General features: G+C 36.7%; 1 protein-coding gene across 3 annotated transcripts in view; it reads left to right on the top strand.

Moving 5' to 3' along the window:
• RASA2 (RAS p21 protein activator 2) overlaps positions 1-15505 on the top strand; it is a 112801-nt gene that overhangs the window by 20091 nt on the left and 77205 nt on the right. For all 3 annotated transcript variants that reach the window (XM_087430461.1, XM_087430462.1, XM_087430460.1), the window contains exons 2-3: positions 2398-2515; positions 7538-7641. In XM_087430461.1, the coding sequence (XP_087286587.1) occupies positions 2398-2515; positions 7538-7641 (222 nt within the window). The remainder of the gene's footprint in view (positions 1-2397; positions 2516-7537; positions 7642-15505) is intronic.

The following is a 15505-nucleotide window of genomic DNA, read 5'->3' as shown; positions in this document are numbered from 1 at the left end:
AATAACCAGGAATAGCTTACTGGTGCCTTTCCATTGATTTTCTTTTTTTTTTTTTTTTTTAAAGATTTTATTTATTTTATTTTTTCCCCCCAAAGCCCCAGTGGATAGCTGTGTGTCGTAGCTGCACATCCTTCTAGTTGCTGTATGTGGGACTCGGCCTCAGGATGAACGGAGAAGTGGTGCCTCGATGCGCACCCGGGATCCGAACCCGGGCCGCCAGCATCGCAGCGCGCGCACTTAACCACCAAGCCACAGGGCCGGCCCCGTCCATTGATTTTCTTATTTTAATTTTTAAAGATTATTTATGTATTGAGTTTTTCACAGTTGTTTCTTCACTGTCTGATAGACTTCTTTAAAATATATTGGTTTAAATGGCCTTTTGTTTTAAAGTTGATAAGCAGAAAGAGATTTGAGTTTATCTAGCCCAAATCTTCGTTAGGAAAGCTGTGCTTCAGTGATTTGTCTGGTCATTTAGCTGCTTAGTAGCAGAGGTGAGTCTGGAACCTTGGTTTCTTGAATCTTAGGGCAATATTGTTTCTCTTACGCCCACTACCATGCTTTCTCTCTCTCTCTCTGTCTGAATTCAATACCCACACTTTTGGCCCATGAGCATCTCACAAGAACTTCAAAACTAGACTTACTGGCTTCTTTAATATTCATTCAACAGATATTTCTCAAGTGTCTACTGTATGACAGTCACTATTTTAGATCTTGAAGATCAGCAAGTTCTCAGGCCTCAAGAATGAGGGAAGCAGAAAATAAACACTAAAGTAAAAATTAACAGAGTTTCAGATCGTTATAAATAATATCAAGAAAACAAACAGAGAAATAAAATATGGTAGCAGGATTATCTACTTTAGATAGAATAGTTAGGGAAGGTTTCTCTGAGGAAGTGACATTTGAGTTGAGACTTGAATGATAAGAAGAGCCAGCCATGTGACGATGTAGGGTTAGAGCATTCCAGGCAGAGGCCCTAAGTTTAAACAAGCTTGGCATGGTTGTTGAATGGAAAGAAGGTGACTACTGGGGAGAGTGGAAGGAGAAGAGGTCAGAGAGGAGAGGACAGTTCAGTAGGGCTATGTAGACCATGAAAATGGAAATTTAGAAATGGGGTTATATTCTAAGTGAAATGGAATGTATTGGAGCAGGGGAATGACTGACCTGAATAATATGTTTCAAAGATCACACTGCTTGATGGAGAGTGGATTGGAGGGTGATACCAGTGAAAGCGAGGAGAGGTGGTTGGATTTGGAATGTGTTTTGGAGGTTTGCTAAATTTACTGATGGACTGAATGTCGAGGTAGGAGGTTTTGGGAGGGTGAGTTGAGAAAAAGAGAGGAAGATGGTGGTAGACTGGGGGAAGAGTAGTATGTTTTACGAGAGGAAATCAGATGGTTTGTCTGGGACTTGTTAAATTTGAGATGCCTACTAGATATCCAAGGAGGCAGTTAAATATTCACATCTAGTGTTGAGTAGGAGAGATCAGGCCTGGAAATGCAGATCTGGGAGGCAACAGCATTAATACCATATACTGAAGGAGTTTGCTTAGAGAAAGAAGAGAAGGTGGTCCAGAACTGAGCCCTGAAGCATTGCAACATGTAGAGGTGAGGAGGGGAAGTCAGCAGAGGGCCAGTGATATAGGAGGAAAGCCAGAAATACTGTGTTGTGGAAGCCAAGAAAAGAGGGCATTTTAAGGAGGAATGTTAGTGTTCACTTATATTGAATAGTGCTACCAGTTCAGGTATGATGAGGAGCAGCGAAATGACCATTGGATTTGGCAATATGGAAAGCACTGGCGACCCTGGCTAGAGCAGTTCCAGTGTCGTCATGGGGTTAGAAGCTGATTGGAGAGGGCCAAGGAATGAATGTAAGGTGAGAAATTAGAGACAGTGACTGGAGATGATTGCTTTTGAGAAGCTTTGCTGTGAAAAGGAGTCTAGAAATGGAATGATATCATGAGGGAGGAGGTGGAGTCAAGGGAGATTTTTTTCTTTTTATGCTTTTAAAAAATTCGGACATACCAAAGCTTGTTTATGTGCTGACGGGAACGATCCACTCGAGAGGAAAATTGATGATACAGGAAAGAGGGATTAATTGTGGAGTCAAGTCCTTGAGGTGGCACTGGTGGGATGGGATGGAGAGCTCAAGTGGGGGGTTGCCCTTTTCTAGGAGCAGGGACTCAGTGATGTAATATGACCTCACATGCCCCTTTACCCACAGCTCCTCCCTTCAGTCTCACCAGACTGCTTTAGACCAAGTTGATCATCATCTTTCTCTAATCACTAATTTTTTTCTGTTACATCTTATATGTTCTTTTGGATTGAATTCATACTATATGAGGCTTAGCATGAAGCAGCTGGTGATATTTAACACCAATTTTAATTTTTGTGCCAACAGGTGAAGCGAAAAATTTGTTGCCATATCTTGGACCCAACAAAATGAGAGATTGTTTCTGCACTATAAATTTGGACCAGGAAGAAGTTTATCGTACCCAAGTTGTTGAAAAATCTTTAAGGTTTGTAAAAAAAAAAATTGGTAAATTATCAGATATTCATATGATATATATTGATTAACAAATTTTATACATTTTCCAGACTATAATCATCAAGAAGACTTTCTTCATCTGAAACTTTTACTTTTCTTTTATATTCTAAATTTATTTTTAGAATTACAGAACCTCAGAGTTTGAAGAAACCTTAATGTTCAGTGAGCTGGACTAACCACCTTATGCTTGGTTCCTTCTGACAATTATCTTTGACAAGTGGTCATCTGACATTTGCTTAATAATGTTCGAGGGACCAAGGAGTTCACTGCCTCCTAAGCAGCCTATTCAGTCTTGCAACTATTCTTACTCTTAGAAAGCTCTTACATTTAGTTAATTAATGTCTGTCGAAACAAGAACCTACTCTATGCCAAGGACTTGCTGGGTGCTGTTTATTCGTACATCCATGGGAACAAGACAGACACATTGCCTGCTTGCATGTGGCTTTTCGTTGCCTCAAACTGTATCTTCCTCTTAATTGTTCCTAATTCTTTCCCTTGAATTTCTAGAGAACAAGTTTAATCCATCTTTCACATGACACTCTTTCAAGTTTTTTTAAAACAACTATCATATACGTCAGTTTGTTCTCTAGGCTAAATTTTGCCCATTGATTTGAACTTTTCTCAAAGTACATCAGTATTTATCTTGAGGATAAATTACTTCTTCAAGTTTATACAAGTAAACTAAGTAGGGCATTGTAAGGAAGTGATCTCTTAGGTAGATTTCTCGTCTTTTGAAAGTGTAATAGCACTTTGAGAGTTTCATAGTAAATTCTAATTCGTAGAATTAGAATGTGCCACCTCTGCCCTATAATAGTGTTTGTGGACAGAATTCTAGTGTGGAGTTGTGCTGAAAGGATGCAGTTTAGTTCAGGCATGGGGAGTGGTCGGAATGAACATGTAGTGGGTGAAATACTGAGTGTCATGACTTATATAAATTGTATTTCAGGTATCTATTTTTTGATGCTCTTTTTCATTTTTTTTCTTTACACTCACCTTTTTTTCCCTCTGAAGTTTTTCCCTTTATGTCTTTATTGTCAATATTTATAATTTTGAATGTCTGTTGAGTTCTTCATAGGAAAGGCATTGTATAAAGCTGAAAATACTTTAGTAACCCACAGAGATTTGAAATAATACATTTCACATCTTTAGTCATAAATCATCTATCCCTGCTGTATTAGAATTGTGGTGTTATTTATGTGTTAGAAATGATGAAACTGAGTCACCAAAAGCCAAATAATTTGTGCATGTAATAAAGGAAGTTAGAAGCAAAATTGAGATCGAGGACCTGAAACTATTTAAATCTCAATTTGTTACTTAATGTGTGCTGATGCCGTATCACACAATAGTCGGTGATATACAAAAGTAGTAATTGTCCATAATTGAATACTTGTGGTAGTTTCTAATATGTAGCCTTTGTAAATGAGCAACTAAAATGAGCCTACTTTTTTTTTTAACCCTTGCCTTTCCAGATATTTGTGTTGGGGAAAACTATGAAACCAATTTTCTTTATCTATCTTAAATTATTTTTCTAGGTGCATAGGGACTTGGAAGATATTTTAAGGCTAGCAGTGGTTACCTGAGGTCATTTCAATATAGTTAGACGAGGTGCTTCTGGGATTCTGGGATTCTGGGTGCCCCCTAGCATTTTTCCTTGTGAAATAGGGCAAAAGAATCTGTAGTATAAACCCTTGGTCACTTTGCTCTCATTTCAGTGTTTTCTACCCTTGTGGATATTGTGATAAACTGTTAAGTCAAAAGTCAGTAGATACCACTTAGATCTTTTATGGGTTCTGGATATTACAGTTTTTATAGGTGTCTGGATATCGAGTTTTCATAATGGGTAAGTAGGAGTCACATATGGAATCTATAGCTCCCAAATCTCTACCTCAAATCCTTTTAGGGAGTAGGTGGTATATAAACAAACTAAGTGACAGCAGTACTGCTCGTACCTGGTGCTTCTCTTCTTCACACCAAGAATTTCCTCAGGAGTCATAGGCATTATCATAGGTCAGTGATAACAAGAGAGTGCTAGTTTTTTTGTGTGTGTGTGTGAGGAAGATCAGCTCAGAGCTAGCATCCGATGCCAACCCTCCTCTTTTTTTTTTTTTGCTGAGGAAGATTGGCCCTGGGCTAACATCCGTGCCCATCTTCCTCTGCTTTATATGGGACACCGCCACAGCATGGCTTGACAAGCAGTGCATCGGTGCGTGCCCAGGATCCGAACCTGCGGACCCCAGGCCGCTGAAGCAGAGTGCATGCACTTAACTGCTGCGCCACTGGCTGGCCCTGAGAGTGCTGTTTTTAAAACTATATAAATCTAGTCATTGCTTCTTACTAACTTTGTTGAAAAGTTTTCTTCAAGTGAATTTATTTATTTATAAAATATAAAGAAGTGGGCAGCCAGATGTGGGGATTGGTTTGTGAGATTGTGATGATACAGTGATACAGATGACTTAATAATTCTCATGTTGTTCTTCTTGGCTTTAGAATGTGTTTTAAAAATAATATTTGAATGCGGATTTGTGATATATAAAGGAAATTTTCCATTTTATAATTGTTTATAAAATGATGCAAAGGAGAAAAACACCTAAACATGTCATGTCTTTGCCTAATAGTTGTTTTTGTATTGATTTCTATGTTGAGATTAATTAGAAGACACCAGTTATTTTGAAAGACCAACTTTTAAAAGTTTATTTTGGTTACATTTGAAGTGAAAAATATATTGCCAGAAGTTGACCAGGCATTGTAACAACTAAAAAGCTGAGTCAGCTGTTTTCTGGACAAGGTCAGAAATGACTTCTGTAAGAGTATTTTACTTCGCATTTCAGCTTCTCTTTAAGAAAGTTGTTCCCTTCAGCTTCTCTTGAAGTTGACATCCGGAAGAGGTTGCATTCTATGGTGACATTTTTAAAATAACTTTTTGTTCTTTAATCTAAATATTCTCAGGAAAGAGGTGCTCTTGACAAAAAATATTCACTAGCATTTCAGAGATCCATGTCTTCTCAGAAGAATTTAGTATCAAAATAGCATTCTTAAAATGAACTATGAAAACAAACTGTTTCATAGGAGGAAATCTTAGCAACTTGGGAGTAGGCAAAGATTTCTTATTTAGGATGCAAAAAGCACTAATTATAGAAGAGGAAAATTGATAAACTGGATTTCATCAAAATCAGAGCCTTCTGTTCTTCAACAGACACTGTCAAGAAAATGAAATGGCAAGCCACAGCTGGAAGAAGATATTCTGACAAAGAACTTGTATCCAGGATTTATTTAAAAAAAAAAACAATGAGAAGACAGACAACCCAGTTAAAATATGTGGAGAAAACCCTAATAGATATTTTACAAAAGAAGATATACAAATGGCTAACAAGTACATGAAAGAATACTCAACATCATTAGTCATCAGGGAAATACTGTTTAAAACCATTTCTGTCATTATAGATTCTTGAACGTAATGTGTCATGATAGAAATCAGATCACTGGTTCCTGTGACAGTATGGAGGGGGTGATTGCACAAGAGAACTTTCTGGGGAGATAGAAATGCTTTATATCTTGATTGGGGTAGAGATTACGTAGGTGTATAAATGTATCACATCATATTCACTATAATAGCTAATGTTAAAAATATCTTCAGTAGCAAGAGTTGGCAATGATGTGGAACAAATGGAGCGCTCGTATATTGCTGGTAGGAGTGTAAAATGCTACAATCAGGTTGGAAACAGAGTTTCTTATAAATTAAAAATTCACCTATGCTATAACTCAGCAATTCCACTCTTCTACCTACTTAAAAGAATTGAAAGCATGTATATATAAAAAGCCTTGTATAAAAATGTCCATAGCAGCTTTATTTATTTATTTATTTTTTGTGGAGGAAGATTCGCCCTACACTAGCATCTGTCGCTAATCTTCCTCTTTTTTTTTTTTTTTTCGCTTGAGGAAGATTAGCCCTGAGCTAACATCTGTGTCAGTCTTCCTTTATTTTTTATGTGGGAGACCGCCACAGCATGGCTGGTGAGTGGTATAAGTCCTCGCCTGGGATCCAAACCCTTGAGCCCGGGCTGCTGAAGCAGATCACTTGGAACTTTAGCCACTCAGCCATGGGGCTGGCCATATAGCAGCTTTATTTTTAGTGGCCCGACTGGAAACAACTCAAATGACATCACTAGGAGAACGGATTGTGGAATATTTGTACAATGGAGTGTTACGCAGCAATTAAAACAAATGAACAACTGATACACACAGCAAAATGGAAAAATCTCATAGATGTTAAGCTGAGTGAAAAAAGCTGGACACAAGAGTATATACTGTTTAATTCCATTTATGTGAAATTCTACAGCAGATCTATAGTGATAAAAATCAGATCACTGGTTGCCTGTGGCAGGTATGGTGGGGTAGCTGCAAAGGAGTGTGAGGGAACTTAACGGAGCAATAGAAGGTTACTATATCTTGATTGGGGTGAAGACTACACAAGTTTATAAATTTATCAAAAGTCATTAACTTTTATACTTTAAATTGGATTTTATTATATGTAATTTATACCTCAATAAAATTGATTTTAAAAAACCCTATTTTAGTTTTTTAAATATATTTCTATGGTAACATTTTACATAACGTTACCCATTTTAGGTGTTATGTGTTATTGTGATTAATATAGCTTTACATATTTCTGAGACAGTGATAGTGTGAATGACACCATCCTCAGTGCTCATGTATGTCCAGTTTAGGTGAGCATGACCCCAGGCAATTACCAGGTCTTCTGTCCATGGGATTCCTGAAAAGCTATTTGTTCACAAAGAGCTCAGCCTCACAGTTGAGGTCCTCTAGAGTTCAGCTTGGTTTGTATGAAGTTTAGTTGAAACTTAGAGAATTGTTCTGGAGCTTTTGAAGCTTTTTTCTATGGTGTTTTAGTCTGTAATTTATTTTATTGAAAATAATATTATTTGAGGACACTGTTGAATTTAAATTTAATGAGCTTTCCCCCTTTTCTCTCTAGCCCATTTTTCAGTGAAGAATTTTACTTTGAGATTCCAAGAACTTTCCAGTATTTGTCTTTCTATGTTTATGATAAGAACGTTTTACAAAGAGACCTTCGTATAGGTATGTACTCTTCATAATTATGTTTAATCACAACATTGGTGTTTACATTCATTCTTTCTCTAAGTATAAAGTGTTGAAAACAACAGAATAATGTATGGTCAACATTTCTAATCCTTTTCTCTAGACTTCATGTTCATCTGTGAATCTGATTTTTAATTTGTATGCTCAGTTTAGATGATACTTCCTCAGGGAAGTGTCATGACTGATCCCCTGGTCATAGTGTCATATGTTTCCATAGTACTTGACCGGTCCCTTTCCATAGTACTCATAATGCTTGTTCATCATGTTTAATATCTAAATACTCTAGTAGAATATGATATTTATGAAGACAGAGACTATCACTCACAGAGTGCCTTACCTTTATTTCCGGAAGTATTTGATGAATGGTTCAAGGAATGTTTTTTTTTTCTTTGTCTTTTTTTTTTTGTGAGGAAGATCAGCCCTGAGCTAACATCCATTTCCAATCCTCCTCCTTTTTTTCCCCAAAGCCCCAGTAGATAGTTGTATGTTATAGTTGCACATCCTTCTAGTTGCTGTATGTGGCCCCAGCATGGCCCAACAAGCGATGTGTCTGTGCGTGCCCGGGATCTGGACCCAGGCCGCCAGCAGCGGCACGCACGCACTTAACTGCTAAGCCATGGGGCCGGCCCCTCAAAGAATGTTTTTATACGAAGATCACAATATTTGATCCCCTCAAAGAACATCTGTTTTTGAATTTTTTCTAATAGAAGTAATAATTTGCTTTAATCTAGCTTTATTGGTGACCAATAACTTTATTTCTTAAATAGTTGTCTGAGGCATGTTATCTATGGGCATGGACTAGAACAAAGCTAACTGCCTACATATGTGTCACATTCATGATCTTTGCACCACTATCTTTGTATTTTAATAACAGGTAGAGGTCTATAATTTACCTGTATTATCCTCTCCCTTTTTAATATTCTGAATTTCATCATCTCCATCTTTCCTTTCTGACTTGAAATATGCTCAGGTCTCCTACAGTTTAAGTGATTAAGCTTTATTTGCCTTTGTCCTCTTAACTACCTTCTCATTTGTTTCTGCTTTTGCTGTTGAACTCCTTAACAAATGGTCTATATCCTTCCCCTGCTTACTACTTATTTCTTCTTAAATCTCTGTAATCTGGCATCTACATTTTTCTGACAAACCTTTTTTGAAATTTGCCAAAGTCATTTTAGAGCAAATCAAATAACCTTTTAAAAGCAATATGTTTTTTGTTACTTATAAAACTATTACATGTTCTTAGTAGCTGGTAGTGACTCTGCACAGGAATAACTACAGTTAGTAATTTGTATGTTTCTTCCCATTCTTTATTCCAGGCATTTATGTTATTACGTTGTACCATTTATTCAGTTTTTTTCCTTTTTCACTTAATATCATATAATGATCCTTTTCCCGTGTCATTAAATATTTTTCAAAAATATTTATTATGTAATATCCTTTGTATAAAATGTATCCTTTTAGCCACTCCTTTGTTGGTGAACATTTACGTTTCCAGGTTTTTGGTACTCTAAATGGTGTTGCTATGAACATCTTTCTGCATAAATTTTTGCATGTCTCTTTCTTAGGATAAATTCCTAGAAGTGAAAATACTGAGTCCAAGGGTGTGAATATTTTTAAGGTTTCTTCTGTATATATATTGTTACGTTGGTCCCAGAAATACTGTACTAAGTTACGTTCCCGCAAACATGGCATGGGCATAACGGTTTCACCATACCCTGATCATTCTTGGATATTATTATTGAAAAAAAAATTTTTCCAATTTGATAGGTGAAAAATAATATTTTATTTTTTTAACTTATATTTTCTGATGATCAGTGAATTTGAGGAATTTTTCATATGTTTATTGGTCTTTTACATTTTTCTTCTGTGAATTAATTGTTCATTCTTTTGCTCATTTTTCTTTTGATTGGAGTTCTATCTTTTATTTATTCTTATGAATCCTTATTTGTTAAATATGTTAACTTTTGTCAGCTGTATACAAAACAAATACTTTTTCTCTGTCACAAAAATCATTTTTGTAGTTTTCAATTCTCATCTGCCTCTTTTGATTGACTCTTGTTGAAAGCCAAGGAAAAGACGATTTTTAATGACATTGTATTTTCCAAGTTATCTTTCTTCTTCTGACTTCTTTACTTATTTATAGACTCTTCTCTTTCTAGCAAACCCTTAATAATGGGTCACCCCTGAGGTTCTATCCTCAATTCAGTTAAACAAACATTTACAAACACTTCTGTGTGGCATACAAAGGATGGGAGTATTAGGATGAATAAGACTCAAGTTGCTCCCAGGCTATCAAAGAGGCAGACTCTAATACTAATATATGTAATAGGGTCTGTGCTGGAGGTATGAACAAAGTACTTGGGAGCATAGAAGGGAGAACACTTAATTTTGTTTGGTAGAGGATCAACAGAGACTACCTAGATAGGAAAAGGAAGAAGTTTCAAGGTAATAGGGATTAGAAGCAGAGGGGGAAAAGTGAATCATATTTGTGGTGTATCTACTGGATATAAATTACTTAGGAGGAGGGTGGTAGAAGGTGAAGCTGGGACTATAAATTGAGACCAATTTGTGATGGATTCTAAAAGCTGTGCTAAGGAATTTGGACTTTATCCTATAGACTATAGTGTTGAGCCTTTTAAGAATGAAGAACCTTTTAAAAATTATACGTAACTGTATATACTTAGTTTATATGCTATATACTATACTTAGTTGTAGTTTAACAACTCCCTGTGGTCTACAACAGGAACTTCCAAACTATAAACTCAGTGTCTATAGAGTACATATTTAAAGTGTGCATATATATGTATATAATTATATATAACTATACATATTTTTTTAAAAGTATATATATGTATACTTTAAATATGTAATCTATAGTTTATGGTTTATAATAGAGAGAAATTAGAGGCAGGGAGAACAACAAAGAGGCTATTATCAAATGAGATGATAGGGCGATGGCAGTCGAAGTGCAAATGAGGAAATGTATTTCACAGGAGTAGTTTCAAACAGGACTTCAGGACTAAGGGAATGTGAGAAGGGAAATGGTCTTGTTAAAGTAGTCTTGCTTCTATGACTGTCATTAACTGAGATAAGGAATGCAGCAGGAGCATTCAGTTTTGAATGGGAGATGGGAAGGGGAGGGGATAGCTTTGATTTCAAACTAGTTAAACTTGTATTACCTGGGGAACATTTTGGTGGGCACATTGATTGACTGTTGGAAGTATAGTCATGTGCCACATAATGACGTTTCAATCAACAATGGACTGTATATACAATGGTGGTCCTGTAACATTAATACCATATAGCCTAGGTGTGTAGTAGGCTGTACCATCTAGGTTTGTGTAAGTACTGTAGGGGAGGAAGAAATTTTCCTCTACCCTTCTATGTTCTTCTGGCTGGTCTAAGAATTAAATTAACAGGAGAAAAACAAACAAAAGTTTAATAACATGTATACATGGGAGAAACCCAGGAAAACAGAGTAAATCGCCAAAATGGCAGAAGCCTTCACCTTAAATACCATCCTCAGCTGGAGACAAAAGAAGATGTTGGGGGTGGGGAGAGTCAGGGACTTCAAAGGGAAAGAAGGCAATTTACCAGAAGGTGAAAAGGAGCAAATGTTTGGAAAACAAGCGTTTGGCCACACAGAAACAGAAGAACACAGAGGGGAGCCCAACAAACAGGCTCTTCTAGGTTCCTCTCTGTCTGCCACCTAGTTTGTTATGCTAAGGTGATAGCTTGCTTCCTGAGATAGGTTTTTTTTTTTTTTAATTTTATTTATTTATTTTTCCCCCAAAGCCCCAGTAGATAGTTGTATGTCATAGCTGCACGTCCTTCTAGTTGCTGTATGTGGGATGCGGCCTCAGCATGGCTGGAGAAGCAGTGAGTTGGTACGCGCCCGGGATGCGAACCTGGGCCGCCAGCAGCGGAGCGCACGCACTTAACCACTAAGCCATGGGGCCGGCCCAAGATAGGTTTTTTTATTTGAATTCTTCTAGGCAGGTAAGGGGAAGGTAACAAGAAAAACTGAATCTTTTGTTTCTTAAAAATAATCAGCCTAAAATAAGCTTTATGTTAAAGAGACACATTTTGGGGTGACAAATTTTATTCCCCTTCGGCATACTCTATGATGTTCTTGTAACAACAGGTTCAGCTAATGACGCGTTTCTCAGAACACTGCGTGACTGGACAGATCTGAAGTTTTGAGAAAAGAGCTGGAGATGTGGAGTTGAGAGTCATCAGCATTAAGTGATACTTGAACCCTCTGCTGGAATGAATGAAATTGCCCTGGTAGCAGATAAGGAAGGTTGCAGGGAAAATGAGGCTTCAGTGAAGATTGATAAGGTGTATCAGGAAGGTAGGAAGAGAGATAGGAGAGATTAATATCAGAGAAGGCAAGGAAATCTTTTAATATCAACACTCGAGAGAGGTAGAGTAAGATAAGGATTAGATATAGAGGCCATTGCTGATTATTAGTGACCTTTGAGAGAGGGTGTATCTTTGATTCACTATCACGTCTTTTTAAGAAAGTGTTAGTGGGGCTGGCCCCATGGCCTAGTGGTTAAGTTTGGCTTGCTCCACTTTGGCGGCCCGGGTTTGGTTCCCATGCACAGACTTACACCACTTGTCAGCGGCCGTGCTGTGGCAGTGACCCACATCCAAAATAGAGGAAGATTGGCACAGATGTTAGCTCAGGGCCAGTCTTCCTCAGCAAAAAAAAAAAAAAAAAAAAGGTTTGTAATTTTCATTGTTTACACATAATATTATAGTCATCATATAGTATTTCTTGAAAGGCCTTTAGTTGAAGTTTGTAACTATGATTTCCAAAACATGCTTTTGTTTGTTTTTTTTGTTTTTAAGTAAAAATCAGTTTTAAGTAAAAGTCAATTCTTTGTGGAGTAGTATCAGAAAGCTATAACTTGGTGTGAGAACTTTTTTCCAGATAAGTTTGTGCTTGTTAAGAGAGAGAATTTGTGCATTTAGTGGGAGTTTTTTTCCCTTTTACATATAGGAATTATTATTAAAGTAAACACAGTATGTACCCATTAAAGTTGGAAAATGGTCGATGTTTTCACATTTTTATAGTTTAACATATTTTCTATCATCATTAACTCATAAAGTTGGGTTGTTGTTCTTTTTTTATTTTCAGCTACTAGAAATTGATTTCCCTCAATTATTTTATTATTCTGAGTTGCCTAGTTGTACCTTAAACAGTGCCATAGCGTTTTCTGGAAATGAAATTTGAGCTAGAAGTTGAGGGAACCATCTTTCAATCTGAAGAGCATCTGAGAATGTGTACTAGTTGAATATAGCTTTAAGAGCTTGTTTTTTTATTTTCCATTGTATCAATAATATATGGATATTTTTCTTTTTGTAAAAATAATTTATAGTATTAAAGATAATCTTAAGTAATTTTGACCACTGACATCCCTGTGTTCTCTTCCCAGAAGTAATAACTATTATCAGTATAGGGCATAATTTTTCATGTTAACTATCTTTATATGGCAGGAACAGTTAGTGTAAAAAATTGATTATGGATTAATTAAAAACTTGAGGCCTAGGAACCATGCTACAAAAAGATAGAAAATTATAAAATTAAGGCTTTAATAGTCTTTTACTGTGTGTTATATTGTCCTAAGTTATAGTGTCTTCTTCTCTTAAAGAGAGAAAAAAGAGAAGAGAAAAACTTTATGTAAGAACATATTTTTATTTCCAATGAGGATCCTAATAATATTAAAATTAAAATGTATATATATTATCTGCTAATGTGTATTTTCTAGTTATTTTAGTCTTTAGGGGAATCTAGGCTCAAACAATTAAACTATGGTTGTCTTAGTAGACTTTGGCAACTTTTTCTTTCTCCTTGGTTCAGAATGATATGAAATAAGAGAATTTCACTAGGATATCACAGACCTGAATTGCAGTCATGATTCTATTCACTTTAGTCGTGTGACCTTAAAGAAGTCACTTTACCTTCTTAGGCCTGGTTCATCTATAAAATAAGGCTGAGTTTAAGATACCTAAGGTCTTTTCCAACTCTTTGAATTGTAATTTCTGCTAGCATTTAGCGCTCAAGTTAAACCTGCTGTTTAAAAATTGCCCAAGATTACACTTTGGTGTCTGTTTGCATAGGGACTGTATCAGTTATCTATTGCTACGTAACAAACCACTCCAATACTTAGTGGCTTAATATTGCACCCATATATTTGCTCATGATCCTATGGTTTGTCAGTTTGGGCCTAGCTCAACGGGGTGGTTCTGCTAGTCTCATCTGGGGTTACAAATGTGCAGTTATCTGGAGATTGACTGGGCTGAATGATCTGACTCATATGTCTGATGGCTGGTGTTGGCTGTTATCTGGATCTTCCTCTTCACGTGATGTTGGGGTTCCAGGAGAGTAAGCCTTACTGCACAGGTGCTTATTAAGCCTCTACTTGCATCAGATTTGCTGATGTCCCATTGGCAAAAGCAAGTGACATGGTCAAACCCAGAGCTAGTGCTGGAGGGGACCACACAATGGCATAGACCAAGGAAGTATGGTTTATTGGAGACCATTAATATACCATACTACCACAGAGAACAAAATGTGTCCACCCAAACCCCATACACTAAGGCATTGAAGTGTTACCATTGACTGAATTGCTGTTGACTATCTGCCAGAATTTGTTCAGTCTTCTGGTCCTATTTCATCTTGTATAGGCAGTCACACGTTACTACTTCTATCTGTTCTTCCAGCCATTTCTACTAGTGTCCAAGTAGGAGCAAGACTATCAGATTTTACAAGTTGGGATCTGTATTCGGATTAAATGTCTAAGAATATGTTGTTTCTAAAAATGCGGCTCAACTATAACACAGTATTTACAGATGGCAAGAAAATGCTGCTTAGAAGTGGTGCTGGAAAGCTATGAATACTCTTTTTTTTTTACTTAGAGACCAACAAAGGGTTTCTCTGCCCACAGTTCCTTCATTTCTTTTTGTGTTTCCTCTCCTTGTCTTATTTTAAGGAACTAATACAGCATTTGGTGTATATATGTGTGCATATGTTTGGTCTAAGCTCTTTCTGCCTGTGAGTTTTTCAGAACAGTGGGGAAATGAAATAGTGCCTTTAAATAATTTGTTGGGTAGTTTATTCCTTTGTGATTTTTTTTTTGAAGTTGGTGATTTCATGGCCAGTGAAATAATGAGTTAACTTTGTTTAAAATAGTAAACACTAAACTAAAACTTTGGGACCATTAGAGGCACAGAATAGGTTTTTAAGATTGGTAGAGCTGAAAGTTGTTTCTAAAACAGAGGAGGTAAATGAGACGTAGAGTTTAAATAAATCGCCCAAGATCACACATCTAATAAGTAACAGAATTGACACTAGGCTATGAAATTAGTGTCTCTTTTGGAAGGAACTTGGACAGGCATACCTTGATTTCGAAATCGGGCTTCAGCACTTGTTAGTGGGCAGGTTTTTAAATATCGTTCAACTTTCTTCTTCTGTAAAATGGTGATTATACCCTCTACCCCTAAGATGGTTATGAAGATTAAACAGAAAATATATTAGAATGTGTGCTACCTGGTAGATGTTCAGTAAATGCTGGCTTTTCTTTCAGTTCAGTGATCTTTCCACTGTATCAGGCTGCCTACCTTTTACAATTAATACTTGCCATCTAACCAGTTTAACTGAGGATAGCTCAAAACAACGAATAAGAATGATGAGGGTTTTTTTGGTCTTGTTTGTATTTCAGAAACTTGTCCCTCCTGTCCCTGTCCCTCTCTGCTCCCTCTTCTGCATTTTCTTACCCTTCACCCTCCCACCTCTCTTTCTCTTATTTATTCATTCATTCTCTCTCTCTCTCTC

The sequence above is a fragment of the Ceratotherium simum genome, chromosome 5 (assembly GCF_057802395.1).
Source record: "Ceratotherium simum simum isolate JZ-2026a chromosome 5, ASM5780239v1, whole genome shotgun sequence".
In the NCBI taxonomy this organism is placed as follows: Eukaryota; Metazoa; Chordata; class Mammalia; order Perissodactyla; family Rhinocerotidae; genus Ceratotherium; species Ceratotherium simum.
The sequence above is the reverse complement of the archived record's forward strand: the minus strand, read 5'-3'. Positions and strand labels throughout refer to the sequence as shown.